The following is a 20224-nucleotide window of genomic DNA, read 5'->3' as shown; positions in this document are numbered from 1 at the left end:
ATAATAAACTGAGCTTTTACTTTGAAATATTTAAATAATATTTAATTCCTTTTCCAGCTTTTACCTTCCTAGTGTTCTAGCTAGTACTACAGTTAGCACTATTTACACCTGATGATCCAGGTTTAACCCACATCTTCTCTCTGGGAGGAGTTTAAAGTCCTTGTGGCCAATGAGGGAGATGCTTTATTGAGTAAATATAGTAAAGGGGCTTCAAAACAGGCCAAATAGTTTCAAACAGTTAAAGTTAATAATAAAACAGGCTGATTCTTATCTTTCTGCCTGTTGACCTGGGGTCCACCTCGTTCTCTCATCTTCACCGTTCCTCAGGTGGTGACCTTTGGCTCGTGGCCCACAAGTGCTGATGCAGTCAGAGAGGTCCAGACAGTGAACGTCAGCAGCAGCTGTGATAGTGATGATTGTGTGAACACCTTCTTCAGCCTGGGCTACGAAAATGCAAAGACCGGTTGGTGTTTTAGAATGAATTCATTTGAAAAAAGAAACTGGTGCATTTGTATCTCGCACTTCAATTGTACTAAAGTACTATGAGAAAATACAAATCCCTGAACGTCACAATGTTGGTACACAAGCACATGTTGTACATCTGCATTAAAGACAACCCACAAAACTGCTGCTCCAGACTAATCAATCTGCAGTGCACATGTTGAAGAGCGTGGTCTTTCTGACCTTTAGGACCAATCCCAGTCGGTGCCTCAGCAGACACAGTGGAAGCAGCCTTGAACAGCCTTTGGTCCATCAAACCCGACACAGTCACGGTCACCAAACAGGACGACAGCCAAGGGTCTCACTACACAGTCACCTTCAATTCTGACAGAGGTGAGGACAGACTGAACAACCACCTGATTTCAGATCAGCTTCACCCTCCAGTTCCTGTAGAGTCAAATCAGAGTCAACTGATGCTTCACTAACAGACTCTTATACTACATGATATCACTGCACCTGATTTCATATGTTGTTTCAGGGGGAAAGTGCAAAACATTGATCATGTGTCTGTCTGGATTGCAGGTGATTTCAAACCTCTTCAGTTTGAGGTTTTAGACTTTGACACCAACATCACTGTCACTGAGATTATCAAGGGGAGAAGCAACATGAAGACCTTCACTCTGCTCTGGGGGGGAATCCCTACGAAGCCCATTGCCTTCAATGCAACTGATGCTGAGGTCTGTTTCCTTAAAACTTATCAACGAGCCTTATTATTCCCACTTTGGTTGGAAAATGTTCTTAGGTTTAATGATGTTTGAAGAAAGTTTCTAACCTGCCACTTAGAATCCAGAAATCCATCTAAACCAATCCATATCTCTGTAAACAGCCACAGTGAAGTAATGGCTCGGCTTCAAATGATTTGGTCAGAACTGATTTTCAGTTTGGAAAGAACTGATTGCAAATCCTGCCAGATAGAAGCTGTAGGAACAATGCTAATGGACGCCTTGTGTGACTGTGAACAGGTGCGGTCGGCTCTGGTGGACATGATGAGATCCGAGTGTCCCAGTGAGATCCTGACCCCTGAAGGCCCCAGTGTGAAATACTTCAGAGACTTTGAAAAAGACAACTATCAGGTCAGTGGGGACAAAAACAGAAAGTGGTTGTGTGTTAAAGAGCTAAAAACAGTGTCCTCTTACTGTACGTCTTTGAACAGCATCTGATTTTAGATTCTCTATGTTTCCTCACCAGTTTTATAGTGACAGAGGGACTCCTGTGCAGAACTCAGGTTTCTGTGGACTGTGGTCTCTGAAGAACGCTCATCTTCTTTTCTGGGAAAACTACATCACAGAGTCCGGTGCCACTTATGGACCAGTTGCACTGAACCAATACCCTGTGGTAAAACACACAGCTGCTTTATTGTTGTGGATTTTGTATATCTGGTTAGTTTGGCACAGATCTTCTAATGGAAATCTCTGCATATGAAAAAATCATTGATTGATGTTTGGGAACCTGCCCTTTGTTCAAATCATGATGCTGCTCTTCAGCTGTCACATAAAACATTTTGAAACCTTTTCCATCTCTTTACTTCCAGCTTTGCTTTGCATACAAAGGAATACTGAAGGATCAGGTTGGAATGACATTTACTTACATCGACACCAAGGGCCAGACAAACACACAGACCATAAATATCAACACTGTCTTCAATAAAGGGCCCAAGTCAGTAAAAACCATAGAGGAATTAAAATTTGTCAGGTACATGCAAACACTGGTTACAAATCAGTTTCTCTATAAAACACAAAAACTGTTTCCTCACAGCTGGAGTTACAAGTGCTTGGACCTGATGAGCTCTGTGGAAAATGAATACATCGGGGGCAAATACAGTCTGCTGGCTCTTTACCTCTACAGAGATAACTCTGGTGCAGATTTCTATGTTGATGCTGTGTACATTGGAAAGACACGCCCCACAGTTGATGAAAACGGTACACAGTTCTATAATAACTGTAGTTTAAGCAGTCTGATTATATTGTGAGAGTCAGCCTGAGCAGATGTTGCTCATTATTACCAAGACTTAACTGTTGAGCAGTTTAATTTAATGATCTATGTTGTGTCTCATAGCTGTTCCCTACATGAGGAGGCCCTCACCTTTCGAAGACTCTGGTTTAACCTTCAATGCAATCACAGTTACCAAAGACACATCAGCTGCTTCAGGGATCAGCTATAAGATCAGAGCAACACCAGCACAGTGTGTCTTTGGTTTTCCACTGCTGGACATTGGCTTCTTGCAGGTAAGAAGGTCCATTTATGCAGACTAGCAAGGTCATATTACCACCTACACATTCCTCCTCTGGAGCAGTCTGACTGCAGAAGGACATGGACGTAACATCCAGTTTCCAGTTAAGTTTCATTTAGATATTTTGAGCCAGGAAACCAAATGTGGGTAAAGGCTGAAGCTGAAGTCACATGCTGCTATTTGATTAGACACTCCCAGAAATACTGAGCTCCCTCCTGGATATTTTTAGTGACACATTATTTTTCAGACTTGACACTAAAACACATGAAAGGAAGAACTTTTAGCTGGTGATGTGTCAGAACAGTCCTGGATGTGTCTCAACAGATCACACTCATGGACTTCTGGACTGGTACAGACTTAAATCTGACACATTCTGTATCCACTGTTTCCTCAGTCTGCAGTATTCATTGTGATTTTTAAATGTTTTGCATCTATTAAATGTTTTATTTATTTACTGATTGTTTCTATCAGGACATACAGCAGTGCCACATGGCACAGTATCTATCGTCCAAGCTAATTTGCAGTGACCATCACCTCAGTAGGTCTTTACACAAATAGACAACAACAACACAACTGGATAAAATTCATATAATGATGCAATAAAAATGAAGTCACATATAAACTCCAAATGATTCATGACTGACCCCAATTCAAAGGCCGTCTCAACTTGAACTAAAATAAACCAATTAACCATCTAATATTGGTGGAAAAATGCAGTTTCAGTCCACAGTATGGTGATGTTAGGACTGTAAGAACACTAACCTCTGTCTTTGTCCACTGTCCATTCTCAGAAGTCCAACAGCAGTGTGGACATGGCTGAGTTCAGGGAAGGAGCAGCCAACGTCACCATCACTCGCCTTCACAGAGCCACCCCTCCTCTGAACGGCACCTTTGATGTGGAGATCTACGGAGGCCGAGCTGCAGGTACCTGAGACGACCACGTGTAGTTTTATATCAGCTCTGACTGTCCTGACTGGATACACCTTGTTCCACAGGCTCACCCAAAGGTCTTAACTCACTGTGACCCCAGACTGACCCCTGCTACCACTGACCACCACTTGTTTTCTAGTGTTGACTGGCTGAAACAGTGTAACACAGAGAAACATCACTTCTGCAGGGAAGAGTCTAACACAACAAGTTCTTGTTCCCAGGTCTGTCTGTGGGCATCAGTGCACAGGACCTGAAATACGCTCTGGAGGGAATCCCAGGGATGGGGAAGGTCAGCGTCACATACGAGGGAAGTTGCTTACGGCCGAGCTGGGGAATCAAGTGGCTCACAAACCCTGGAGACCAGCCTCTGCTCCAGGTCTGAGTCCACACGTCTCCCCTCTCTTACTAAACTCACACCGGTGAAGTAATAATAAGAAGAAGGGTTTATTTCTATAGCCCTGTTTAACAACATTACTTACTAAGTAAGACCTTTGGTACTGCAGCTACAGCAGCAGCAGTCAGTCCTAGTATTACTGGTATTAAACCATCCTACAGGAACAAAGAAACAGCAGCTTGGTCCTGATTGTGATTCACTGTTTTACAGATCGATGCCTCATCAGTTATTGGTGAAAACCCTGTGGTTTCAGCCCTTGAGACACAAAAGGGAGGACTGTTGAGACAAAGCCTGACAGGAGATTTCTTCCGTGTCTGGGAAACCAAACCACAGGTACAGCTGTGTTCATAAACTCTGGGCACATTTGGTTTTGAGTTTCAGCATCAGCTCCCAACTCTGGGCTTTGCCCACTGCTGATCACTTGATGGGTTTTCCTACTTTTGATAACATCCAGCAGAGCAAGTTCTACTTTTTGTCTGCACAGTGCTGCTGTGTTTGTAGAGTTTGTGCTTCCAGTGAGGATTTAATTCACTTCTTTACATGCAGCTAAATACCTGCTTTGTATTGGAGTTATGCTCTTTTATACCTCAGGAGATTCACATGCAGGGGATTCATGAGTTCTGTGTTGTTTGCAGGTGGAGGTCTACATCAATGGCATTCCCTCCAAGTGTTCTGGTGACTGTGGCTTTGACTGGTCTGAGGACACGACTCCAGTTGTGACAGGAATCAGCCCGTCTCAAGGTGAGCTTCAAACACACTGAAGCTTCTTTCATTTATGACTAATTAAAGGAATAATTCACTGACACATAGATGATCATTTAATACAACTCAGCCCCTTCATGTGGCCAAACAGCAAAACAGCAGCTGTCATTGAGGCAAAGTCTCCATTTAAGACATACATGCAACCAATTAAATACTTTTCCAGGATCTAATGGCCTGGGGACTCTGCTGACTGTCACTGGGACTGGCTTCAGCAATGAAACTGCCTCCATCATGGTGGGAAAGGCAGTGTGTCAGGTGGAACGGGTCAATGGTGAGTAAAAGATATTCTGAAATACTTTGTCAGGTGTTTCAACATAGTTTATGTAGTATAATGACCTACATGTTGTGAATTATATTACAGCTACTGCTCAGGTGTGCAGACTGGGCAGTGCCAGTGCTGGTACCTACCCTGTGTCAGTCAGCTTTCCCTCTCTGGGTAACGCTCGATACGCAGACGGCAACAACCTGCAGTTCACCTACCAGCTCATTGTTTCTTCTTTCTCCCCACTTTCTGGAAGTGTGGCAGGTGGGTCGCTGCAACATAGAAAACAGAGATAACGAACTGGGGAACATCAAACCAGCAGAAAAGTCACATTGGTCATAAAGTTTTCAGGAAATATCAACAGCAAATATTCACTGTTCTTTATGCTGTAGTTAGAGTAGTTACTGTGATATTCTCTTCTCTCACAGGAGGCACACTGCTGACAGTGAGCGGCTTCGGCTTCAGCCAGAACACCACAGTTACTGTGGGCAGTGAGGAGTGTGAAGTGGTTCATGCAAGTGACACTGAGCTGAAATGCAGAACACCACCAGTACGTGCACAGATCATAAACCACTTTATTTTCCTGCAGAGCTCAGTCATTGAGAACTTACTGAACACTTGTTATTCTTGTTTTAACTAAACATGAAGACACGTCTTCTTCTCTGTCAGACAGTTGGGATCATTTTCTAACTAATAAATGTTTCTTATTTATTTAAGGGAACTGCTGGATCACAGACGGTCACAGTGTTGGCTGGAAACATGAGTCAGACCTCCAGCAGCTCCTTCACCTACAATGAAAACCTCACACCCCAGATCTCAGGCCTCAGTCCACAGACGACCACTGTGTTTGGTGAGTTGACTCATTTCTTTCAAACCAGTACTAAGTATTAATGTGTTCTATGTAAACAATCTTGTTAAAATATATAAAATGATTTTATTTTTTCATTTTAAAAAAAACTTTGAAAAACTAAAACTACCCACAGTGTTTCCCACATGATAACACAAAAACCACAAAATTCATATTCAGATGTACAAAAACAAAAAACAGAGTAACTGAGAATAAGGTGATGTGACTTTATGACTCTATATCACCTGAAACTCCTTCATGATTAATGAGAAAACACACTTGTATAATTATATGTATAGTATGGTGTCTGTTTTCAGTTCTGTCTGGGTTATTTAGTCTGTACTAAGCAAAGTTGCTGCGTGACTGTTGCCAGGAAATGAAATCCTTTCGTTATCACAGTCAGCTCAGTACTTTTGTTTCTGACTTGTGCAATGTTGATGGGCAGGTTTTCTCTGTTTATGACCTTGCTACACCATGACAATCTGAGCTGACAAGACATTTCATCCTCTGTCGTTACAGGAAATTTTACACAAGCATGCACACCAGAAAATCCAAACAATCAGTAGCACCTTTATTAAATTGTTAGTGTTAACCTGGTGACAGGTGCTAGTTATCTGGGCACTGACATGACATACTCATCTTCATGGTGTGTTTTTGGTCTCATGTCCTGTAGGACGTAACGTTCTCACCATCCAGGGTTCGAACCTCGGGGACCGAGACAACAGCAGCGCTGTGTTTGTAGGCGGTAAGGAGTGTGTCATCGTGCAGTGGACGACCATGAACATCAGCTGTGTTCTCCCTGTGCTGCCTCCTGGCCTCTACCAGGTGGACGTACAGGTGGGAAACAGTGGCTACCCCCAGACCAGGTACAGCTACAGTGCTGTGAAAAACTATTTGCCCCCTTCTTGGTTTTTATTTTATTTTATTTTATTTCATTTTTTGCATTTGCTGCTGACATGTCCACACTAAATGAGGCACGTCTTGGTACAGTAGCATCTCCATCTTTGCAGCTGTTTTCTTATCTGTCAGACACATGAGCTTTTGTTGCATATTGTGTAAGAGTGAGATGTTTTAGTAGATTTGAAGATAAGAGTTTGTCAGGAATGTCAGTCAACTTTCTGCCATAAGTTATACCCCTGTCACACATTTTGTTAATCAGGAAAGACTGATTCAGATTTGATAAAGGTTCATGTCACAACACAGATTTTATGTCAAACATCAGTCCAAAAGCAAACCACCTGAGTAATGCATTCCCATAACATACAGCACTGTACGGAGGAATGATCCTTTATTACACAAATATTTCCAAGTCACTATAAAACCACAGGTGGATATACATTTACATAATATATTAGGTTTCCTGTTTATGTTATTGGTGCAGCTAATTCTTTTATATAACTATGTCATTTCTTAAAGACAGAAAATACAATATAGTATCCTATCCATTGATATGTATTGATTTCTGTAGAATATTGAATAGAAATAAAACAAAGGTATCTGTATGCTGCTTGTTAACAAATCAATTTAGAATGAATCTACAACAGTCCGCAAAATTAGTTAAAATGATGTGATGAGTTGTACTGTCAAGCCAGGAAACAGGGTTCATCTGGGACTTTCTTGGACTCTTTGTGTTTTTTGTTTTATAGCAACGGTGTGAACACCACCATTGAATACATCCTGGAAATCTACAGCAGCTCCCCATTGTTTGGTTCTTCAATGGGAGGAACCAGGCTGATTGTTTCTGGCTCTGGTTTCAGCTCCAACACCTCTGACAACAAAGTCTCTGTTGGTACGCAACATGAAGCCCAACAGTTTAAAAGAGACTTACCAGAGTTTCTACCTCAACAGATGGTTTAAAATGATCACATGTAACTTTGTGCAGCTATAGAAAAGCAGTAATATAGTGCAAACATATCAGGATTTACACTGTACATGGTCTCACTTACATTTGGTGTTGGTTTGTGGTGCTGCAGGAGACACTGGCTGTAAAGTGGAGGTCGCCTCAGAGAATGAACTGCAGTGTGTTGTGCAGCCGCAGGAGAAAACCTACATCGTCACCAACCAGGGATTCGATCAGAGTAGGTTTCTGTTCCAGTCCTTTATGCAGGTGTAAACCTAAATGTGAACAGGTTAAAACAGAAACAGGATTAAGTTTCAGAAAACTCCTACAACTAAGAAAACCACAGGTTAAACGTGACAGCACATAGAAACTGTTTCAAAACCACCTTGACCTCCTTTTTACCACAGGAAGCTCTATTTCAAATATGAGTCACAAAGTCCTTCAATTCATTGTTTGTTAACATTAGATAATGAAATCTCTCTCCTGTGTTTGTGTCTGTGTATAATGTGTGTGTGCATTCATTTTAATCTTACTCTTCGTGTGTGTGTGTGTGTGTGTGTGTGTTGTAGCTTATGGACAGGGATATGCATGGAGTCCTGCCTCACTCACAGTGTTTGTTGGAGACTCAGTGCTGTGGCGTTGGGAGGCTCCAGCCTTCCAAAGTGTCGGCTACAGGGTCTTCAGTGTTTCCAGCCCAAGTGGAACCACTTATGAAGGGGGGCCGTTCAACAGCGGAGACACCAAGACTGGCACAGGTGGAATACTGAGTCTTTGAAGGTTTGTGACAATGTAGAGTTTGTGACACATGTTGACAGACTCTCCCTCTCTCCTCCTCCCTTCAGGCTTTTTCAGGTACCGTTTCACCGTGCCTGGTGTGTATTACTACAGCAGTGGCTACATAGACGACAGCAGACTCAGGCTGCTGCAGGGAGTCGTCAATGTTGAGCCTCGGGAGGAGAAGAGGAGCAAGGTATCTGTCAGCGTGGGAGGCGTGGAGGCCAGACACCTGCCAGGAGGTACATGTACAGACGTCACAAACTTCACTGTAAATCTGAAAATATTTCTTGATGAATTTGTTGAGTCTCAAGTGAGACCAGTCAGATCAGGTGAATGAAGTTTATTGTTGAATAGTTTTAGATTCTACAGAAATCCTTGTCAAAATCAAAGAGGTTTGCAAATGGGTCACTGGTTCACACATCTCCCCTTCAGGGTCACATGTTGACACAACAGCACCACAGTGTGTTGCTGCTGCTCAGTGCCCACAGACCAATTCCACTTCAGACGTCCTTTCATTCACTGCCCTCGCCTGCTCCACGCCGACTGTTAGCTCCATCACTCCCAACCAGGGCTCATACCACCAGGTCATCCACATCCAGGGAACAGGCCTCAGCGACACTGCCTGTGCTAATGAGGTTAGCAGCAGGATCCATGGATTCACATAGAAAATAATTAAAAAGGTTGATGTCAGGAAACATAAATTGTACAGTATCTTTTATCTAGCTACATTTAATATATGCTATAAGAGCAGATTATTCATTAATATATACATGTAGCATTACTACACAATCACTGCAACACACAGCTTTGATAGAGTCAATAATACGTCTGCACAATGAGAGCAGAGCTGCCAGACTCCAAAGCATCTACTTTGGATTAATACTAACAGTTTAATTACAGGTTTCAGTAACTTAAAAAACAATTTGAAACAATACTTAACCTCCAAGGATAATTGGCACAGTTATTATAGCACTGATTATTCTGTTCCAGGCACAATTTATAATATAAAAATAATAAAAAAGTCATTTTGTTGTTCTCTGCTGACCATTAAATCATAAAACATTTTTCTCCTTCTAATTCTTCATCATCGTTCTGTCCATGCAGGTGTCAATCAGGGATCAGCCCTGTCAGGTGATCAACAGCTCTCAGACTGAAATCAACTGTCAGCTCAGTCCAGAGAGTGAACTTCCCATCGGCGTTCCTCTCCCCATATCTGTCAGGGTCAACAATCTGGGCAACGGCATCATTGCTGTGCCAAAAGAGCTGGAGCGGCGTTTTGTTGTCCTGCCTGTGGTCGACTCGGTGTCGCCTTCCATCGGCAGCACCACCGGCTTCACGAGACTGATCATCCAAGGTTCTGGCTTCTCTGACGGGCTGGTGATGGCAGCGAGCGAACCTTGCACCATCGTTTCAGTCAGTTACACTCAGATTGTCTGTGACACCTCCCCTTCTCAGCCACACACTGGTGATGTTGTGTTCTACAAGGGCCGGATCCAGAGCTCCTGCCTGTCAGACTGCTCCTTCACATACTCCCCCTCCATCACAGTCACAGTCACCAGCCTTTCCCCCAGCAGCATCAATAACCGAACCACCGTCACCATCTCAGGCTCAGGCTTTGGCAGCAGTCTGGATGATGTGGTGGTTTTCGCCAGCAGCATTTGGCTGCAGGTCACAAACGTGACCGATGGCAACATTTCAGTGATTGTTGACGCTCTGCCTGCAGGCGACCACCCAGTCACAGTGACTGTGAGAGGCAAAGGCCGAGCATCTGGCTCTGTCACCCTGAACAGTGTTGCCCAAGCCGACTTGAACCCCACCATGGGCAGCCTGTTGGGAGGAACCCTTCTCCAGTTCACAGGAAATGGCTTCGTTCCAGGAAACACCAGCGTGACGGTGGGTGGCGTTCCCTGCGACATTCAGGAGGTGACGCCGTATCTGCTTCTCTGTCTGACGGCTCCTCACAGTGAGGGGCTGGTGACCGTCAACATCCGGGTCTTCTCTGTGCACTATCCTCCTCTTGGTTTCAACTACTCTGCAGCCTACACCCCCGTCATCAGCTCCATCAGCCCCAACACTGGTAATTATGAGCCTCCATATCATGTGGTTCACAGTAAGCAGGGTGAAAATATTCAACCTGTATAACCAGCAGGGGCCTAAATAATGGACAGAAAGGCAGTTTGTTACATTATTTTGGATGGGAGATTGATTTAATCCAGTCCTATCTAACCTTTCTCTCATTGCCTCCTCTTCCTGTTCATTTCCCACAGGGCCGAGCGGTTCAGCCATCACACTGACAGGTTCAGGATTTGGCACCGACATTCAGCTCATCTCCATCACCATAAACAATGTCCCCTGCAATGTGTCAGCAGTGTCCGACACTCAGGTTCAGTGCACTGCAGGAGACAACCCAGGAGGGACCTACCCCGTCATTCTGCAGCACAAGGTCAAAGGTTACGCCCAGTCAAATGTCCTGTTCAAGTATGAGCTGACTCTCAGCAGCGTGCAGCCCAGTGAGGGTAAGCAGAAATACAGTCAGAGCTACAACTATGTACAATAGAGATTTACTTTTTATTGATTTTTGTCGTTTTTATTTGATACTGTAGGGTCACATGTAAATGTGTTAAATGTTACAGGAAACATGTCAGAAATGGCCTGACAAAAACACAAAGCCAACAACACAACACACCTTCTCATCTGCAGAATTAGGTTTTGGTAACATCGACCAGTGGATCAAAAATGTTCTAAAATACAAAGGGAATGTCCCTCCACCTACGCCTACACCACCATGAAGCAGAGAGGGATTTCTGTCTTTGCAGTTGCTAGAAGAGGTTAGATGATGATGTTTTGTAAAAGGCTGTAAGTGTGAAATGTGTTCTTACTCCCTCATCAGGCAGTTTTGGTGGAGGAGCTCTGCTGTCCCTGCACGGCTCTGGGTTTGACCCGTTCAGCTCCAGCGTGATGATCTGTGGGCAGAAGTGTGACGTTTACAGAGACATGTCGACATCGAGCAATCTGTACTGCCAGTCTCCACCGAACAACGGTAACTTGACTTTACCTGGAAAATCCCCTCAGTATCAGCGCTGCCTTCCAGGGAGTCCTGGTGACAAATAAAACAATAAGATGTTTAAAACATAACAATCAGTTCAACCTGCTGATCAAATCTATGGGTGTTGAGGTTTCAGATGATTAATAAATATCAGTTAAAGGCATAAAAGATGCTAATGAACATTATAGTCTTCTTCATTTAGTGGTAAATCTCTGTAAAGTTAACTAAAGAAGGGTTGAAGTCCAAACTCTAAGGACTGTAAACACAGGATCTATATTTTCTCACCACTAGATGCTGCTAAAAATTGAGGATCTACCTTGCAAATGACTTGCATGTCACAGAAACTGGTGATGAAAGATGAGAGGTGTTAGGCTGGTTGTTATCTGTGCATGCATCTCAATTCCTCCTGTCTTTTGTGTGTCTGTATGTGTGTGTGTCCTGTCTCCTGGCAGGCTCTCAGTCAGAGGTCAGCTGTGTGGTGGCTGTCATTAACCAGCTGGATGCTGCCAACATATCAAATGGCTTCACCTACAAATCTCAGCTGACTCCAGTGATCACTGAGGTTTCTCCACGTAGAGGAGGCACCGCAGGAGGCACCCGGCTCACAATCACCGGCTCCGGTTTCAGGTGCAGTGAATGAGACACATCCAGATTATGGTTAACAAATAACTGCTCAACTTACTTAACAATACAACATTGTTTTCACTGGGTTTGATATGGACACAACATTACAAGCGTGACTTAAGTAAGATATGAGACAAATAGTTTTTATGATCCAAAACAACATTTAAAACTTCAGCTTAACGTTTTATATCCAGTACACAAACAAAATAGTACAACACATACCAACAGCAGGCAGCATATCATATGGAATAAAATATCATTGAAAGATATGACACAATAAAATAGGTTATTCTGACATACATAGTGACAACAGCTATTTGTGGAAATGTTCCATCTGCTATAATAAACTCAAGATAATAAACTATTAAATCATATTCTATGTATTTGTTATTGGTACATTGTAGTAAAGTAACATTATGATTTTCTGTCATATGATTGATTTATTTTATTACACAATTATTATTATTATACAATTGTAATATTAGCATATTGACATTCTTTACTAATCTATAATATACAAAAAGTAGTATAATTTCATATAGAATAATATAATACTATAAGAGAGATTTTAATTCACTGTAATATACAGTACTATATATTACAAGATAATGTAACACAGTAGTACGTACATATAAAATGTTAAATATTAGTTAATATTATAATTAATATATTTCTATTTCTATATTATAATTGCTGTTATATGTGTATTTGATTTAACTGTGTATTATGGTACATTTGCTGACATTTTGTTATACAGGTATATTAAAGTTATAGTATTATATTCATTTAATATAAGATCACATTTAATTGATTTAATCTGTTACTATTGATTAATCACTTAATTAATCACTCTCTTATTTTATTGTTTCACTTCATTGTTTCCCTCCCCCTTGAATTTCACCACATTCACCTTACAGCACTGACATGAATGAAGTCAACGTGACCATCGCGGGATCTGTGTGTGACGTCCAGTCCGCCAACACCACACACATCATCTGTGAGACAAACGCTCAGCAGCAGTCTCAGCAAGCCAAAGTCAGAGTCAGCGTCCGAGACCAGGGCATCGCCAAGATGGTAGGAGAGGCCTGACTGATGAACCCGTCTGTCTCATTATGATCGGACTGAAGTCATGTCTTCAGAGGACTTTGTCTTGATTTGTCTCTTCCTGTAGGACCATGCTGATTTCTTCTACATTGACGTGTGGTCGTCCAGGTTCACATGGGGGGGTCTGCCTCCGCCTGAGACGGGCTCGTTTGCCGTCATCACTACAGGCCAGACCATCCTGCTGGACACCAGCACACCGGTGCTGAAAATGCTCCTTATTCAAGGTCCAGAATGACTTCATAATGTTTTTTATTTTACATTGTCAGAGTTTTCTCCCTCTCTGTATTCACCTGTATGTTCCTCTGGAAAAGTAAAATATGTTTTTCTAAAAGTTTTTAGCTGCAGAGTTTGGAGGATCACCACATTCACTTTTTCATTAGTGGAACTGGTGCCAGTCCAAAAATACATTGACTAGTACAATAAATTCACATCCAGTGTAATTTGCCATTACATGAACAACATAACATAAAACTCTCTCTGCTTCCACCTGTATTGTGTTTCTAACTTGCTGTTCCTCTGTGCTCAGGAGGCACTTTGGTGTTCGATGAAGCCGACATCGAGCTGCAGGCAGAAAACATCCTGATCGCAGACGGCGGGCGGCTCCAGGTCGGCCAGGAGGGGGCACCGTTCCAGCACAAAGCCATTATCACACTTCATGGACACCTGCGCTCAGTTGAACTTCCTGTCTATGGAGCCAAGACTCTGGCTGTCAGAGAGGGGGTGCTGGACCTGCATGGTACGAACACACAGAAATTCATTCACACACAGGATGTGCAGCATATTTATTCACAGAACTGAAAAATGTCATGTTCACTTGAGTTTTGTTCCTCTGACTGTGGAATTTAAAGGGACAGTTTGACATTTGTGAGATGGACATAGTTTTGTTGACCTTTAGGTTTTAAAACATTTTATCAAAACATATAATTAGCTTCTTAAAAACTACACATTTTTCTGTAAAAATCTCCTTCACATCAAGTCTTAAGTTAATCACATATATAATTCATAATCTTTACACCATAATCTGTCTAATTGTTTTATTGTTTCAAGCCACAGACATGTTTTTCTAACATTTTACAAAATAATGTTGTACTTAGGCCAATTATAGAGAAATCTTCATGTGAGTTTTTTGCAGAGTAAAGTGCCCAACACATTGTAGAGTAGTTAGAATCAGCTAAAACCAAAACTGTATTTATCCTAATGACAATAGAATAAACACAACATTATGAACAGGGTCCTCATTATGACAGAGAAAACTGAGTTGTCCTGCAGGGATTATAGGTAACAGCCTCCTGCCCTCTTCAGGTGGAAGTCATCACTGACAACCTGTTTCTCCAGGTATTCCAGTTCCTGTCCCCTGGACCCACCTGGCCCAGACAGCGACCACAGGCTCTGTCAATCTGACCCTGGTGAAGGCGGTGACATGGAAGGTCGGAGATGAAATTGTCATCGCCTCAACTGGACACAGGTAGAGTCTGGGATTCATGCAGGTCAATGCAAAAACCAAAGAAAACAATGTTCCTATTTTTGCCATACAAGGCCAAAATACATTAACTACATATTTACTCAAAATTAAATTAAGTCAAGAATTTACTTCACCAGGCAAAGTTATGATTTGTATTATTGGCGTCCATGGATAAAACTTGAGTTGACATTGAATTTTGAAATAAATAGAATATGAATAGAAAATGTGTAATATCTGTGATAAAATAACATGCAAAAAGAAAAACATTTAGATAAATATTAGATATATTTCAATAATCAGTCATGATGCTTCAATATCCTGAGACATAAATACCACATAATTAAGGCTGCAGCTAAATCAAAACAGAGAAAAGTGGATGGTATCTCACAGGTAGAGATTTATTATGTCTATTCCAGCATCGTCTAATCCCATCACTTCTATTCCAGGCACAGTCAGGCAGAGAACGAGTTGATGACGATCGCCGCCGTGTCGGCTGATGGAAAAACTCTCACCCTCACCAAACCGCTGAAGTACACTCACCTCGGGCTGACCGTCACCCTGCCTGATGGTTCAAAGTTTGAGGCCCGAGCTGAGGTGGGTCTCCTCACCAGGAACGTCGTGGTGCGAGGCTCCCAAAACCTGGAGTGGAATGACATAATCCCAGCTTGTCCTGATGGCTTTGACACAGGTATTGAGAGAGATTTCAGAATCTAAGACCACTAAATATCAAAATGTGTGTTCTAGATATTTTCCAGTGAGTTTAGGAAGGATTCATGTTTTGTTAAAATCTTTTTCTGTCTTGTAGGTGAATTCGCCACCCAAACCTGTTTCCAAGGACGGTTTGGACAGGAGGTCGGTAGCGATCAGTTTGGAGGCTGCATCATGTTCCACTCGCCCAAGCCAAATGAGAATCGTGCCATTGGCAGGCTGGAATATGTTGAGGTGAAGTTAAAAACTTTGTCTGACTGTGATTCCAGAAAAAACTCTTTACACATTATAAAGTCTTAGTGACAAGTTAACTTGAAAAGTAAACTAAAGAGATTATTTCAAATCTTTCTCTACTGAATCTGCATCAACATGAACAAATTTATTCTTAACAGCTGAATATTTTTAGCAGATTAACAGCAGATCTAGTCCTGGTCTTTTTTTCTTAAGTTGAATAAGTTGATTTGCGCTGCAGGTCTTCCACGCAGGACAGGCCTTTAGGCTGGGACGTTATCCCATCCACTGGCACCTGATGGGAGACATCAAATACAAGTCATATGTGAGGGGTTGTGCGATCCATCAGACCTACAACAGGGCCGTAACCATCCACAACACTCATCGGCTGCTGGTGGAGCACAACGTCATCTACGACATCATGGGTGGGGCCTTCTTCATCGAGGACGGCATAGAGACCCAGAACATCCTGCAGTACAATCTGGCTGTGTTTGTCAAACAAAGCACCAGCCTTCTGAACGACGACGTCACTCCTGCTGCCTACTGGGTCACCAATCCCAACAACATCATCCGCCACAACGCCGCCGCAGGGGGCACCCACTTTGGCTTCTGGTACCGAATGCTTGACCACCCTGATGGCCCATCCTACGATCCAAACATCTGTCAGAAGAGGGTTCCACTCGGAGAGTTTTACAACAACACCGTGCACTCTCAGGGCTGGTTCGGTCTTTGGATCTTCCAAGAATACTTCCCTGTCAAGACTGGAAGGTGCTACACCCAAACCCCAGAGCCCGCCGTCTTCCGCTCCCTCACCAGCTGGAACTGTGAGAAAGGTGCTGAGTGGGTCAACGTGGGTGCTGTGCAGTTCAATGGCTTCGTGATGGTCAACAATGAGAAAGCTGGGATTGAAGCCAAGCGCATCTTCCAGTGGGCCGTGAGCGGCTTCGGAGAGAACGGAGGGGCCGTGGTGTCCAACAGCACCATCGTGGGCCACGTGGACGAGCTTGGACTGGGAGCTGACTACTGCACACGGCGAGGTGTCATCACACCATTTGATGATGGCATGAGTGTCCTCAACACCAAGTTCATCAACTTCAACCGCAGCTCCTGCGCAGCCATCAGTGTGAACTCAAACGATCGGTGTGGCGGCTGGGCTGTCAGGTTCAGTGGCATCCAGTTCAACAACTCACCCAACAAGGCCAGCTTCAGGTGGGAGCACGAGGTGCAGCTGGTGGACACTGATGGCTCCCTGACAGGTAATCAGTCCTCAGTCTCTCATTGTTTATTGTTGAATTTATTTTTGTCTACTGTTTCATTGTATTTATTATTATTGCAAAAGTGACTAAAACTGGCTCCAAGTCTATTTCTTCCTACTAAGAAAATAAAACTCTGTATTATCTGTTTGCTGGTTGTCAGGAAACATCAGCTACAAGGTGGTGCCCCTGAGCCCATTGCTGGATCCAGCTCACTGTACCCAGAGTGCCGAGTGGAGTGTGGGTTTCCCCGGTGCTGTGTGTGACCACACCATTGATTTCCATCGACTGGCGTTCAACAATCCCTCACCTTCATTTCTGCGTGGGAAAGATGTCATCTTAACTAACGCACATGGTATTTAGACACACACAGACTTACTTCTATATTATGTCAGTCATGTGAAGTAAGTACATTCAAATCAAACTGATAAACATGTCACACAAAGAAGAAGAGCTGTGTGACTGGTCTATTGTCATTAGACTCATAGAGTTGGTGAAAGACATACACTAGAAAACAACTACTGATGAAATTATATATTTGTTTTAAGATTTCAGGCTCTTAAAATTGCTATTTTTAAAAATAAAGGGTTTTTCTTATACTTTTTTAACAATTCATCTAAATAGCAAAATATAAATGATGTGTAACATGATGATGTATCAGATATAACTGCTTATTTATGCATTTGTCAAAAACTCTACAACCTCTGGTGGTTACCCATGAGAGGAATAATATAAAATATAGGAGACGTCATCACAGTTGACAATAGCTGTACAGTGATAGTATGTCCTTTAACTTGCTCACAGCTACATGGATTAAAGTTTATTACTGGTTATAAATTCTGAAACATGGGGATTTATGTGAAGTGCTCACAGTTATCCAAGTATTGAGTGTCTGCTGTAATATGAAAGTGTGATGTTAAGAGTATTTATTGTTGACTTTCTGAACAGGCAGCAGTGTGGTTCCATATTTGGAAAACAGACTGACTCATCCATTCGGCTGGATGGCCTTACTGCCTTCACGACAAAAGTACAACTGGTACTTTAAAAATGCGGAGTATGTCAGTAACATCAGCTACAGTGCAAAGTTCTACGGCTTCAAGGTTCGTTCAGAGCTTTTCCATCATCTTAATAAAAGATAATACTGATCATTTCTGACCAGATGTCTGCCTGTTACCACTGATGTTTTTGCTCTTGCATCTTCCCCCAAACAGTCAGATCAGTATGTGATCATCAACCACAACTTCACTCAGAGTCTGGACAGAGTTCATGTACTTGACGACAGGAACGGATCATCAGCTCCACTGAACTTCAGCAATAATAAAAACGGAGACTGGAACTTTGACAACAGCTCCAACAACCTCTACTACATTGGTGAGACACGTGGTGATATGGAAATGTAGATTATAAGTTATAAGTAAATATAAGTTTCTCAGTTTGTTGCGGTTTTACACATAATTTATACCAGGTGTAGTCTGTTTTTCCAAATATCCCTGCCCTACCCTCTGCTGATTACCTGGATTAGGTGTGTCCAGCCAATCAGAAGCTTATCTCAGATGAAGGGTAATGGGGGAAGACAATAGCCCTTGGGAAACATGGGGTCCCCACCCCTGTTTTATACCATTGTTGAATATCTTTGGAACTGTTGTTCTGATCAAACAAAATGGTTGGTTTGAACCTGGTCAATTTATAGACTAAATACAATAGATTAATTGGTAATAAATATAATAATAATTCTTTCAGATTGTTTTAGTTTTTAGTCAAGTGTCTATTATATTATATGCTTTTTCATAGATTTGTTTTAGATGACTACAGGGACGGTTCTAGGATTTCAGGGGGGGCTTAGTCCTCACTGTTGTTGCTAATAACACTACCTACCTTTTATAACCTACACGTCACAAAACATTACATTGTTTCCTGCCTCCGGCTGACATACAGCACAAGCTGTTGCACTTCTAAGGAAGGGCTATCATGCACGCGCAGAATAGCAAAGAGAATAAAAATAAATAAATAAACTTGGATCTTTTTTTGTAATCGACATGTGCTGCTTTTCTTAGTTATTTTCATTTTTATTTTGAAAAGTAAAAATTATACTTTCAATAAATTTTGATAGTTGATCGTTTCAGGACGGCTGAAATGACAGACAGGCGGGCTCAAGCCCCCTAAAAAGGGTCTAGAACTGCCCCTGGATGAGGAACACAACAAATTTGTGTGACAGAGTGTGTTTGATCAGTTTGTCTCATCAGAAAAGAATTAACCTGACTTTGTTCTGTTGCTTCAGTGTCTGGAAAGATGAACCAGCGCAGGCGTCGTGACAGCGTTGACCGCTCCATGATTGATGTCTCAATGTACTTCTATGTCTACCGCTGCTACTACATCAACTGTATCCCACCCCCACCCCCACCCCGACCCCCTACACCTAATCATACTCTGCCTACACCTGGGATAACCTCACCCAGCACTCGGCCCAGCGTCTGTGTGTATGTTCAATGTACATTCATGCTAATAATATGGCTCCTAATCGATAACGCAGTAAAGCAAAGACCTATTGCAATAAAAGTGTCTCTAGAATGAATGTGATTATTGACTGGGAGTACCTGGGGCATTAAAAGCAAACATTGTTGATGTACAGTTGAGTAAACAGCTTTGTCTAGGTCTGCTAACGCTAAAATGTCTTGTTGTGTGTTTCCCCCTAGTCTGTGGTCTAATGAGTCTTTCTGGAAAAGTTCAGCTGAAAACAACTTTGCTGTCCCCACACAGGGCTCTGATGCGGTCATACCATCAGGTGATGTCTTAAAAACAAAAACACTGAATATACTCTAAGGAAAGAAGACATAATGTGTGTTGACCTGGTCTGGTGTCATATACTGTGACTCAATAGTTGTATATCCCTGTCAATCCACAGGGGTATGCATGATATTGGACATAAACACACCTGCTCTCAACAAGCTGATTATCAATGGACTCCTGGAGATCCCCGACACCATGAACATCTCGTCCACTGGGCAGGCTCGGAACGCACCTCAGTACAGGACTGTGGTGGTGGACGCTGTTTACATCTTCATCCAGGTCAGTGTGATCGTGATCATCAACCTCATCACTTTAAAGTAAATGTGTGTCACATTGGGCAGGTGATTAGAAACCTGAAACACTATTATTATTATTATATAATTATTCATGAAAAAACTATTAATTGCAGCTTTTGGTGCAGCTTTGGTACATACAAATGAGGCATATATGACCACATTATACCTAC

At 42.4% G+C, this 20224-nt stretch overlaps 1 protein-coding gene across 1 annotated transcript in view; it reads left to right on the top strand.

Moving 5' to 3' along the window:
- Positions 1–20224, top strand: part of LOC113126297 (fibrocystin-L-like) — a 34731-nt gene that overhangs the window by 5287 nt on the left and 9220 nt on the right. Inside the window, exons 17-55 of the mRNA XM_026300270.1 lie at positions 328–463; positions 691–834; positions 1024–1178; positions 1464–1574; positions 1690–1836; positions 2033–2157; positions 2257–2420; positions 2557–2726; positions 3523–3655; positions 3883–4037; positions 4266–4388; positions 4691–4796; positions 4981–5088; positions 5179–5343; positions 5508–5629; positions 5797–5929; positions 6600–6792; positions 7573–7715; positions 7900–8004; positions 8336–8521; positions 8609–8782; positions 8976–9178; positions 9648–10620; positions 10811–11059; positions 11434–11583; positions 12042–12216; positions 13131–13287; positions 13385–13541; positions 13844–14053; positions 14653–14782; positions 15226–15467; positions 15585–15721; positions 15960–16974; positions 17135–17326; positions 17920–18071; positions 18183–18342; positions 19250–19448; positions 19665–19753; positions 19874–20037. Of these exons, the coding sequence (XP_026156055.1) occupies positions 328–463; positions 691–834; positions 1024–1178; positions 1464–1574; positions 1690–1836; positions 2033–2157; positions 2257–2420; positions 2557–2726; positions 3523–3655; positions 3883–4037; positions 4266–4388; positions 4691–4796; positions 4981–5088; positions 5179–5343; positions 5508–5629; positions 5797–5929; positions 6600–6792; positions 7573–7715; positions 7900–8004; positions 8336–8521; positions 8609–8782; positions 8976–9178; positions 9648–10620; positions 10811–11059; positions 11434–11583; positions 12042–12216; positions 13131–13287; positions 13385–13541; positions 13844–14053; positions 14653–14782; positions 15226–15467; positions 15585–15721; positions 15960–16974; positions 17135–17326; positions 17920–18071; positions 18183–18342; positions 19250–19448; positions 19665–19753; positions 19874–20037 (7752 nt within the window). The remainder of the gene's footprint in view (positions 1–327; positions 464–690; positions 835–1023; positions 1179–1463; positions 1575–1689; positions 1837–2032; positions 2158–2256; positions 2421–2556; positions 2727–3522; positions 3656–3882; positions 4038–4265; positions 4389–4690; positions 4797–4980; positions 5089–5178; positions 5344–5507; positions 5630–5796; positions 5930–6599; positions 6793–7572; positions 7716–7899; positions 8005–8335; positions 8522–8608; positions 8783–8975; positions 9179–9647; positions 10621–10810; positions 11060–11433; positions 11584–12041; positions 12217–13130; positions 13288–13384; positions 13542–13843; positions 14054–14652; positions 14783–15225; positions 15468–15584; positions 15722–15959; positions 16975–17134; positions 17327–17919; positions 18072–18182; positions 18343–19249; positions 19449–19664; positions 19754–19873; positions 20038–20224) is intronic.

The sequence above is a fragment of the Mastacembelus armatus genome, chromosome 11 (genome assembly GCF_900324485.2).
Source record: "Mastacembelus armatus chromosome 11, fMasArm1.2, whole genome shotgun sequence".
Taxonomy (NCBI): domain Eukaryota; kingdom Metazoa; phylum Chordata; class Actinopteri; order Synbranchiformes; family Mastacembelidae; genus Mastacembelus; species Mastacembelus armatus.
Note: the sequence above shows the minus strand (reverse complement) of the source record. Positions and strands in the feature narration are given on the sequence as shown.